This window comes from Lolium perenne, chromosome 1 (genome assembly GCF_019359855.2).
Source record: "Lolium perenne isolate Kyuss_39 chromosome 1, Kyuss_2.0, whole genome shotgun sequence".
In the NCBI taxonomy this organism is placed as follows: Eukaryota; Viridiplantae; Streptophyta; class Magnoliopsida; order Poales; family Poaceae; genus Lolium; species Lolium perenne.
In genome coordinates, this window is record NC_067244.2 from 42,648,520 (window position 1) to 42,659,304 (window position 10,785).

At 46.8% G+C, this 10,785-nt stretch overlaps 1 protein-coding gene across 1 annotated transcript; it reads right to left on the reverse strand.

The window, feature by feature from the left end:
- Positions 1-8,659: 8,659 nt before the first annotated feature.
- Positions 8,660-9,437, reverse strand: LOC127335594 (pectinesterase inhibitor 8-like). Its single transcript, XM_051362332.1, has one exon. The coding sequence runs from the start codon at positions 9,378-9,380 to the stop codon at positions 8,826-8,828; it is 555 nt and encodes a 184-aa protein (XP_051218292.1). The 5' UTR covers positions 9,381-9,437; the 3' UTR covers positions 8,660-8,825.
- Between the last annotated feature and the right edge of the window lie 1,348 nt (positions 9,438-10,785).

A 10,785-nucleotide genomic window follows, 5' to 3' on the forward strand; every position in this document is an offset into this window, starting at 1 on the left:
CGCCTGCGGTAGGGTTCCCCCCGGCCGGCAAACAATTAAAGGGTTAGGTTTGTTTAGTTTACACAGAAGCTCCCCTGGATAAATTATAGAGAGGTTTAATCCTTTTATGGGCATTTTACCAATGGAGAATCAACTCTTGGTAGATAATCGAACCAATTCCGCCATGAACAGCACGAAAGCCAAAAAAAAAAACTACACATATACTCCAAGTGTTCCACAGCAGTAGCTTTAAGAACTATCCCGCGCGCCGTGCGCGTGACTAGAGACGGCGGCGTCCTCGTGGATGTTGGGTGCAGCGGCGAGGATAACACCTTGCCGCTCTCTCCCTGCTCATCATCCTCGGGCAGCAACCGTCCGTCGCCGACCGAACGCGGCAGATTCCTTGCGTCGGCGCACTATCTCCTGCTGGTGCCAAGGACCGACCGCCACTGCCAGAGATGCCAGAGATGGGAAGCTTCCGAGGACACGCCAGGGGAACCGCAGAGCACCGTACGCCCTCGGAGATATCTCGATCGTCGCCTCGCGCGCGTCCTCCCGGCTTTCCTCCCGCCGGAGAGAAGGAAGGAACCTGGCTCAGGGGCTCAGGGCGCGGCGCAGCGTGGCCGTGGCGCTGGCCCCTAGTAGTTCTTGGAGCGGTGCGGGGACTTCTACGCGTGCTTCTCTGTGGACGTCGTGCCGATGGCGTTGGCGGTAGGGAGAAAACGGTCCACGATGAAGCTCAACAGGCGCCGCCCACGGCAAATATGCATGCCCGGCCGGGGGCAGCACAGGAGCCCTGGCGGCGGCAGCAGGTCCCGCTCCAAGACGTGCCGGCCTTGGGCACACCCGGTGACCTCTCCCACGAGAAGGGCCGGCAAGTGCGTGCGCTGTGGCGAGCCCGTCGCTCGTCTTGCGCCGCCGCCGCACATGAGGCTGCTGCTCCGTGGCGGCGCTCCTTGTCCAGCGAACTGGCCCTGTGCGGTCGGCTAGGCAAGCGCCGCTCCTGCTACCGTGGCCGCCAACATATCTAGCGATACATGCCACCAAGTGATAATACTGCCATGATACCAGTACTCAAAATTTACATTTCAAAATTTTAAAAATCCGAGAGTAATTTGGAGTGCTCACAAGTCACAACACGTGTTTTTACAACCCATAAAATTTTCAGAACCAAATTCGAAAGCATACACAGAGAAAATGAAAAAGACAAATTGACATGTAAATAGTGTCATTTGTGGTTTTGTCTTTTTTTTACGCTATTCATGTCGGATTTGTCATTTTTGTTTCTCTGCTTGTGTTTCGAATTTGGTTCTAAAAAATTTAGGAGTTGTAAACATACATATCATGAACACTCACAACTATCTTCAAATATTTAAGGAACTTGAAATTTGAATTTTAAAAACAGATACCATGGATGGAGTATCATATTAGTGGATGATATTACTGGATATGTTCTCTACCGTGGCGTGCTGGCATTCTACTGCGTGCGACATGCAGTAGTAGCAACAGAGATTTCTGAAAATTTGGGTGTTTGGTACATTGGGTTTCACTTAGAGAATTTCTTTTATGCGAATCCAAGCTTTACAGATTAGTTAACCGACGGTATTGCAATCCTTTAAAAAATTAAGATACCCGGATCGTAGCTCCCGAACGACATAATCAAGAAGAAGAATGAAACCCGAGGACGCCAATGCTACCTCGGCCACCAAGCCCGACCAGGCATCTTGGACAACATGAGCGAGCATGCACCCATGTCGCCAAAACCACCTACGAGTAGCATCCATACACCCACAGATACAGAGGCGACAGATCCGCTGCCTATGTCCACTCCACGTCGTCATGAGAGAATCACACCTAGATTTTTCGGGTCCTTTCCGTCCCGCGGCACCACCCCACAACAGGTCGCAGTCCCTCCATGCGCCTCGGACTGCAAGGCTGCAAGCCACCACCCGCATCCAGGGCACCACGTTGCAATAAGGGTATGTTTGGCTGGTGCCCAAATTTTCCCTACCAATTTTTTGGCAGCCTACATTATTTTGGTCTTTGCTTGGTTAGTTGCCAAAATTTTGGTTGCCAATGGAATCTTGCCAACTTTTCTCACATCGCCTTCACAAATCTTGCCAATATTTTGGCTAACAAGGGGTCAAGGAATCTCTAGCCAATATTTTGGCTTGCCAAAGGTTGCCAATATTTTGGTAAGGCAAGCTATGGCATGAACCAATGGTACATGGTAAAAACACAATCTGAAAGTGTGTTTCAGCAAACACTAACGGTGTCTTATAGCAAACTTTCCCTATTTCTAATTATATGGGGCAAATTATTCATATTTGACAAGAAGTATGAGCTCTAGTATATATGGTTATTGTCAAATCGACGATATTTCTCAAATCAAAGACATGTTCCAAAGTATTACTGAAGTGACTACAACATATGCATGTTGACCATTATTAAAGCAACATGAAAGCCATTGGTTGATTATATTCTCAAAACAAAACAAAAAAAACTTACAATTCTAGTCTTTTTGGTTTCCTACATGCACTAGAAATGTCTATCAAGATAATTGTTCAACCATACGCTTTATATGTATGCAATAATATGGTAAAGAAATTAAAATGTACCCAAATACACACTAGAAAGAGGTTTAATCAATGTTGTGGATGCAAATTACTTACACAAATTTTAATGAGTGGTTACAAAATCATAATAATATGAAAGTGGTTTTGAGAACGGGTCGGATGGTTTCAATTTTTGTTCTACATATTACTGGAGGAAATGATAGTTAAAATATTGATTTGGAAAGTTAGCTTACACCTTATATATCGAACATAGGTAGTATTTAGCAACTTTGTTGTGTGTAAAGTAGAAAATATACCACTTTAGTTTCATGTTTCTCAACATTAAATTATGAATAAGTATAAAATATTAGTATAAACACAATTTTCATTGTCTCGTCGCGAATGGGCTGAAATTATTGAGGTCACCACAAAGTGCCATAAATAAATATGTAAAGTATTTTTCTCGCAAGTGGATCTTGCTTAACATTTTCAGGACATCCTCTAAAAATAAAATATCTTTGAATGCAATCTCATTTAAATGTAACATTATGTCCATGTATTGTCATTCATGTGATACAGACAGTATTACACAAAATGATATACCCATCCATTGCAAACTGTAATGTGTATTTTGATTTTTTTAAATAAATGTTATGAATGCAAATTACTTATGCAATGCTTAATCAGTGGTTAAAAATCATAGTAATATGAAAGTGGTTTTGAGAACGGGTCGGATGGTACCAGATTTTGCGCTACATATTATTAGTTGAAATTATAGTGAAAATATTGATTTCGAAAGTTAGCTTGCACCTTATATATCCAAACAAAGGTAGTATTTGGCAACTTTCTCGTGTGTAAAGTAGAAAGCTTACCACTTAAGTTTTACTCTCTCAACATTAAATTATGAATAAGTATAAAATATCAGTGTGACTGCAAGTGTGAATGCATGCTCACGGCTGAATATTTTGGGTGTAGCCATTTTCTTTCTATCTTTCGTTTCTTCGCGTGCGCTCCGTGATGGCTGTTAGATCTGCCACGGAACGTAGGATGGATGAAGATGAGAGTGAGAAAGAGCGGAAGGTTTGGAAGTTAGTCAAACGAGGTTGGGCTTGGGAGTTAAATCCATCTGAGGTAACTCAACTTGTCACGCAAAGTCAATTCAGACATTGTACTCAGGGAATACCTATATACGGTAATTGAACGCGTGAAGGAGTGTTACAGGCGGTCACTAGCGCAGGCGAGCCTTTGTCAGTGTCGCATGAGCCCATGAGCGATAAGTAGCAATCGATTATTAGCGTTTAGGCCCTCAGACATCCCATCATTAAGTGCCCAAGTGTTCCACCATTATAACCTGACCCTGTCGATCGTTCCCAGGTGAAGGGGAGGGCGTAATAACAGACGCGACACCATCGCGATCATTGATGTTGTGGATCGCCAGCGGATTTCGTCGGCAGCAAGGTGGAGAGGGAGTTAGGCGCGCTGCTGTTGTCGTGCTCCGAGTCAGCGATGTCTTGCCATAGCTGTCCGTAAGGAAATCCCGCGCTTGTGTATGGTAAGCCCACATCTCTATCAATCTCTCCTCAAATCCATAGCTTTCTGATTTCAGATATTGTACGCGATTTGTGTTAGCTATTAGCGGAAGGTGTTCGGTATGATTTGAGGAGTGGATTTTAGTGGGGTTTTGGAGCGGTTTATGGGTAGGTTTAACTAAAGCAAGGATCGTTTGAATTGAAATTCTTCACACAGAATAGATAGTGACGAAGTTTGTTGGCTTTCATTTACTCAAGGTTGCAGTAGGTAAAAGAGTGTTGACTTGGATTGTACTTGTTCATGGATTCAATAATTATATTATGAAATTTTGAATTGGCAGGTCGATGTAGTTCATATTTCACGATTGAAATCAATCATGGTGGATTTTTTTGGGCAATGGTTGCAACAGGGCTTATGTTGATGGCCACAATATCTACTATGATCAAGTAGACACTCATGTGGTCCTTTGTTGCTTGAGAACATAATTGAAGAAATAGGGTATGAGCTAGCAGGGAGAATGAAAGTTTTCAACTGCATTCCAATGCTGACTATAGAGAACAATGGGTTGAGGGAGATAAGAGATGAAGTGGGCACCAATTTTATGAATACTCTAGTTGACATTGGCCAGCACCATTTCAAGATTTATTTGGATCATGATCAGGGTATGAGCTTCAAGAATTATGATGATGTTGTACATTTCCCATTTCCTTTGCCTCCTATCATCAACCCTTCAAAGTCATGTACCATCACCCAGCCCGAGATGCCAGCTAGTCAAACTGATGTACAAGATGCAGAGTGTGTTCCTGGTAGAACAAGGCGGAGTAGTAGAAAGCGAACAATCTCTGAACTTGTTAGCAAAAGTATCTACAGAAGATAAAGAGAGTGATGATGAAAATGACTCCGACTTTGACTGTGTTGACTCAGATTATGAAGTTAGTAAAGGTGATGATGATCTGTATGCAGATAATGTAGGTGAGAAGTCTGATGGTGACCAAGTTCAGAGTTCGGTTTTGAAGCGCAAATTTGCTTCTACCAAGGGAAAAGTTCAGTGTGTTCAGAGTTGTGCTTCAAAAGATAAAGATCAAACCAAAACTCAAATAGAGGATGATGAGTCGAATGAAGAGGACCCGTGGGCAGCCGAATCTAATGATGAAAAAATGCATTTGTAATTCAAATTTTTCAGAGAGGCTGATCTAACTAATCCCAAAATTTTATGTTGGCAAAGTTTTCTCTTCAGTTGAGTTGCTTCTTCACACACCGCACAACACTTGTAGCAGAACTAAAAAAAATCTTTACTAGAAGCACCACTTGTGTCGCATCCAACAACATCTGCTCCTGTCCCCTAGAATTTGTTGCCCCCTGCCAGATTTTGCCACGCACTGACCACACTCTGGTACGCTACAGGCCTAGGAGAGCAACTGCCAGTGGTGCGTCGCGGCGGATCAGCGCGACGTTGCCGTCGAGATGAAGCTGCCGGCAGAGAGACTGTTGTCTCTAGAGCTAGTGGTGCGGCGACGCGAGCTGCGCGACGCTGGCGACCTGCCTGGGAGGGCTCGGCCTATGGAGCGGCATGAGCAGCAGCGCCAGCCACCATCACCATGGCTCCTCAGCCGCAATCGGGGTGGCGAATCATTGGAAACGGACAGGCCCACCGGCGGAGTGCTGACAGAGGGCCCACCGCACCGTTTGGCAGCTCGCGACCTGCGGTGGAGCTCCGGTGACAGGGTCGCCGAACTATGGTCGGGCAGAGGATTGGAAGGGAGGGGAAATCTCAGTCAACGATCTGGTTGTGCAGCCCTGGTCAAGTAGTCGGTGACGCTTTTGCACAGAACTCCCTGCCACCTCTGGTTGTTTCGCCAACTAGGGTGTGTTCGGTTCTGAAATTTGGTGGAATGGAACGGGACGGTTCCGCATCCAGCCCTCGTTCTTGTGTTCGGTTGGAGAGAAGGAACGGAACCAGGTGATTCCTCAGAAGCGAATATACCTGTAAGATGTGGAACCGTCTCGTTCGACCGATTTGGTCGAATCTGGAGGAACGGCTGCCTACGAGCGAAAAAAGGAGAAAAGCTCACGCTAACCATCTCTTTATTTCTCTCGTCCTCTCATGCGCCTCTCTCTCTCAGCACGCGGCGACGGCCTAGCACGCGGCGACGGCCACACGGCGGCGGAAGCACGCGATGACGGCCAGCGCGCGGCGGGAGCTCAGCACGCGGTGGCGGCCAGGGCACGCGGCGGCGACGCCAAAGACGCGGTGGAGCGCAACATGCGGGGGCGAGCACGCGGCGGCACCCAACCCGCGAGCACGAATGGCGACGGCTAGCGCGCGGCAGCGGCCAGCCCGCGGGGGGCCAGGCACGAGCGGCGGCCAGGCAGGGCACACGCGGTGGCCAGGCATGTGCGGCCGTGCTCCTCCGTTCTGTGTTGATTTTGGCCTGGTTGACTTTGGTTTGAAAAAAACAAATCATGTTTAGGTTTATGTTAATTTTGATTTGGACAAAAAATCAGGTTTAGGCCGTTCCGTTCCACTGTAAGATTCCTGAACCGAACAGAAAACGAAACTATTCCGTTCGTCAAATTTTTCTGAACCGAACACGGGGTTGGAACCATCCCATAACGTCGGAATGGAACCATTCCATTACATTCCCTCCGTTTCTCAAACCGAACACGCCCTAAAGTTAAGTTACCCGACACTGGGACCCCATACACTCCATACAGCCATGTGAGCAAATACAATGTCACATTTTGAGCGGTGACCCTCCATCACGTATAGTATGGTGACTGAATTGATTTCGCCTGACAAGTTTAGTTACTAATTATGGATTTAACTCTTTGGGAACCAACATGGCCAAGACTTTGGCCCTGTGTTTTTCATTTGATTGTTGCCTAGTTATCCCTACCGTATTCCTATCTTATCCATATTCACTAGCAGATGGGCCACCTCCACTTGCTTTATCCGACAACATCAATTACGATCATACAACTTACATGTTGCGACACGGTTAGAGCGGTTTCTTCTCTTCTTTTTTTTAAAAATATGAATACGGCAGGAGAAGCCTCTACAATGACTTTTTTTAGAAAAAAAATAGAACCTAATTCTGCATCCCTGAGAACTTAAACCTGGGTGGCTAGATTGCACATACACTTTCCTAACCAAGTGAGTCAGGCTCACTTCTTTCGTTTATTTTTTATTTTGCTCATTTAAATTTTACATACTAAAAAGTACTGAATTTATAATTATTAATTTGTATAAAATAAAGGGGCGATGGAGCACAATGGCGAAGCCAAGCTAGTGGTTGAGTTGGCGTTGGTTCGGTCGGCGTACTTAAGTTTGGCCAGCCTCCAGGCCTACATGGCGGACTCCTCTGATGATGAGGAGTGACAGGCCACTACCTCTGTGTCCTGGCCCATAGCGAAATACCACCGCCTCCTGCAGCAAACTACCTCCTTTATAATTTAATTAAGTTTTGTATTATGTATTTCTTGGAGCCATTTTGATTCACTCGCCACAAGATTGACAATGAAGATATGGAACCTTCATCCTATGTTATTATACGATAACATATCTAGTAATGTTGTGAGTTGTTACTACATATGCCATCAAGTTGTTATCTAAAAACATATAGATGCTATAAAGTCATAGTAGCATAATCGAAAACTTGCGGGGAATTTCGTAAAATTTAGATTTTTCCCAGGGTACATATTCCACGCCATGAAAATTTGGTCCCCAGTGAAGTGCCTCCACGGCCTTTGGTCCAAAGTTTAGGATTAGGTTTAGGTTGCACTAATCTATGAATGTAGAGATCCAGAAACTATGTATCTATATAATTGTGTTGTTGATGAACTCGTGATGATCCTAGTGCAAAATCTCCCGCAAATGTATTTTTCAAATACGGAGTTTGGATTTCCAGGATCTGCTTTGGGGCAGGAGATCTTATGCTCGAAAGCAGTTTTCCAGCTCCCTTGATCTGAAATAACAGAGTTAGGTTTACAGGGATGTGCTTGTTATAGTCGAATACATGTACCACGCCACATACCTGTCTAGACCCAGTTTGCGGTTTCTAAGTTATGTTGTGATGAACTTAATTTACAACCTGATGTGATTAAAATAGCCAATGAGCTAGCGATAAGTTGGGTAAACAAACACACTGGAATGGAAATTGAGGTGAAGAAGCAAGATTATCATAATCGATGAAAATGACACATACTAGTGTCGCAACTTTGTATAAATACAGATGTACCTAGACACATTTTAGTTTGTAGATACATTCGTATCTAAAAAAAAGTTATGACACTTTATTTTAGAACGGAGCGATAACTAAACGGGTAAGCATATATATATATACATATATTTAGATATGAGATCAAGAGAGCCGGCCATCCGTAGCACACATTGCCGTAAACGTTCTTGATGTTTCGACATGATTTTTTGTTCGTTGTAACTATATATATTGATGTATCGGGGAAAAATATCTCGGGCGACCACAGTAAGCACTTTAAAGATGAATATAGAACTGTCTCAAAAGTACCAAATGGAGCAGATAAATCAACGTAATCTAAATTTAGAGGAAATATTTGCAATCTAATTAAACTCTAAATTAACCAAGCACGAATTGCGCGTTATTTATTATATAGCTTTATTGGTAAAGGAAGATGAGGAACAATATATACTGCGCTACACCTACACGAGTTTTAATTTGTCACACACGACGAACTAAGAACCGAACTAGACGTGTTCGATGCGTGCAGGCATGCATGCACGCATCACTTGATGAGGTTGGTGATGGCTATGGCGATGATGGCCGTCTGCAGGCAGTCGGCGCTGTACTTGGGCAGCGGCGACGCGAGGCCGACCTTGGCGAGCCCGGCATCGCAGCGCTGCACGAGCGCCGCCACGCGCGCCACCTGCTCCTTGGCAGGCGCGCACCGACGTGACCTGAGTTCGTCGGAGGTCTTCGCGAAGGCCAACCCCACCTGGTCGTACGCCTTCACGCACACGTCCATGGCCGCCTCGGCCTTCTTGTCGGCGGGCGGCGGGAAGAGCTTCCCGTGGGTGAGGTCGAAGATGGCGTCGTCCCCGAGGCTGATGCCGACGAGCGCCGCCGTTTTGGCCAGGCCCCAATCGTCCGCGTCCGCCGCGCCGTTGAATGCCAAGAACTGGCGTGTGCAGAACGCCACGTCCACGCGCCGGTCGCCGGCCGCCGCGACCCGGCAAGTGCTCTCGATCGTCGCGTCCGCGCCGCCCCACGCCGACACGAAGACGAGAGCCGCGGCCGCCGCGGCAAAGGCCATGGGAGAGGAGCTGGGCGCCTTGATCATCTTTTACTTGTCTGAAGATTTTACTCCGGAATCCTTGTCACTATGAGAAGTGGAAGTGATCGGACTGCATGAGGTTTTATACAGGGGCAGAAATTTTCAAGAGTAATATTGAGAGGAGAGGTGTCTGAGTACTGTTTGCATGGAACATGGAGAGGCCACACAAGTGTCCGGTTAGCAGCCACTATCAGCTGACTGAGATTTGGGGTCGGTATTAGCCGCGCAACAATTCCACTCGACTAATTCCACTCGACTAGAATAACACAAGCAACTTATTCATTTTTATAATGGTTTGGAAACACGTCTTAAAATAACGAAACTACTAGTACACAGGTCCCGGAGGCTGCCATGATCAGCTGACTTTGAGATTATACTGTCATTGACATGGGTCTCTTTTTTTTTTTTTTTTTTTTTTTGAACAAGGGATAGACCCCGAAGGGTCTAGGTTCTTCCATTAGAAAACGTGGCAGGTTACAAGTATGAGGATGAGTTCACTTTCCCCCCCGAACCGCTCTCCTCCCTCTACAGTGTTCTTGAGAGTCTCCGAGTGAATCCCGGGCCGATCTGGCCTCTCCGCCGGAGTAGCCGGCCGGAGCAGGTTCTGAGAGGCGCCGGAGTAGTTTAGGTATAGTTCTTGTTGCTGTTTTTCTGTTTTTTCGGCTTATGCCGCGTCTGGGCTCTATGCCCGTAGCTAGGGGTGGAGGCCGGGATCTCTGCGGTCAGATCTGCCGGTCTTTCGGGCTTTTCCTTCTTGTTTCCTTGCTCCTCTGGCCGGAGTGGGTTGCGGGAGCAAGAGCCACCACTCCTTTGAATAAGATCGCTCTTAGTTGCCTTGAGCTCAAGTCGAGCGGTGGTGATGACAGGCACCCTCTGGCCGGCTGTGGTGGCGAGGGGAGGGCGCAGGTTGTTGTGCTATTTCTCGATGCAGGTGATAGGCGGGGTGGATTCCAGATGCGGTGGTTTGGAGTTTGCCTTCATCCTCTGGCCGGCCGTGGAGGCGAGGAGAGGAGTTGTTGCAGCTCTAGGCGATGTGGATCTGGAGGTCACTGGCGAGATGCTCGTGCTGCGTTTTCTGGGAGTTCATCCTCGGCAGCTCCTGATATCTTCTGGCTGCTGAGTCTCATGGCTGATGGGCAGCCACTCCCGCACTGGTCGCTCTTCAGATGGCGATGGGTAATCTACCTCCAGGCCTGGTTGCCGTTGCGGAGGCTCTCTGGCGCCAAGACGATGTGCTCCCGCTGCTCCACCCTGATGCGTGTGGTTGGCACGTCCGTTGGGAACCCCAAGAGGAAGGTGTGATGCGCACAGCGGCAAGTTTCCCTCAGTAAGAAACCAAGGTTTAATCGGACCAGTAGGAGTCAAGAAGCACGTTGAAGGTTGATGGCGGCGAGATGTAGTGCGGCGCAAC

Bases quoted from the DNA above. Each gene is read 5' to 3' on its own strand.
- LOC127335594 (XM_051362332.1), bottom strand. From the start codon at position 9,380: ATGATCAAGGCGCCCAGCTCCTCTCCCATGGCCTTTGCCGCGGCGGCC.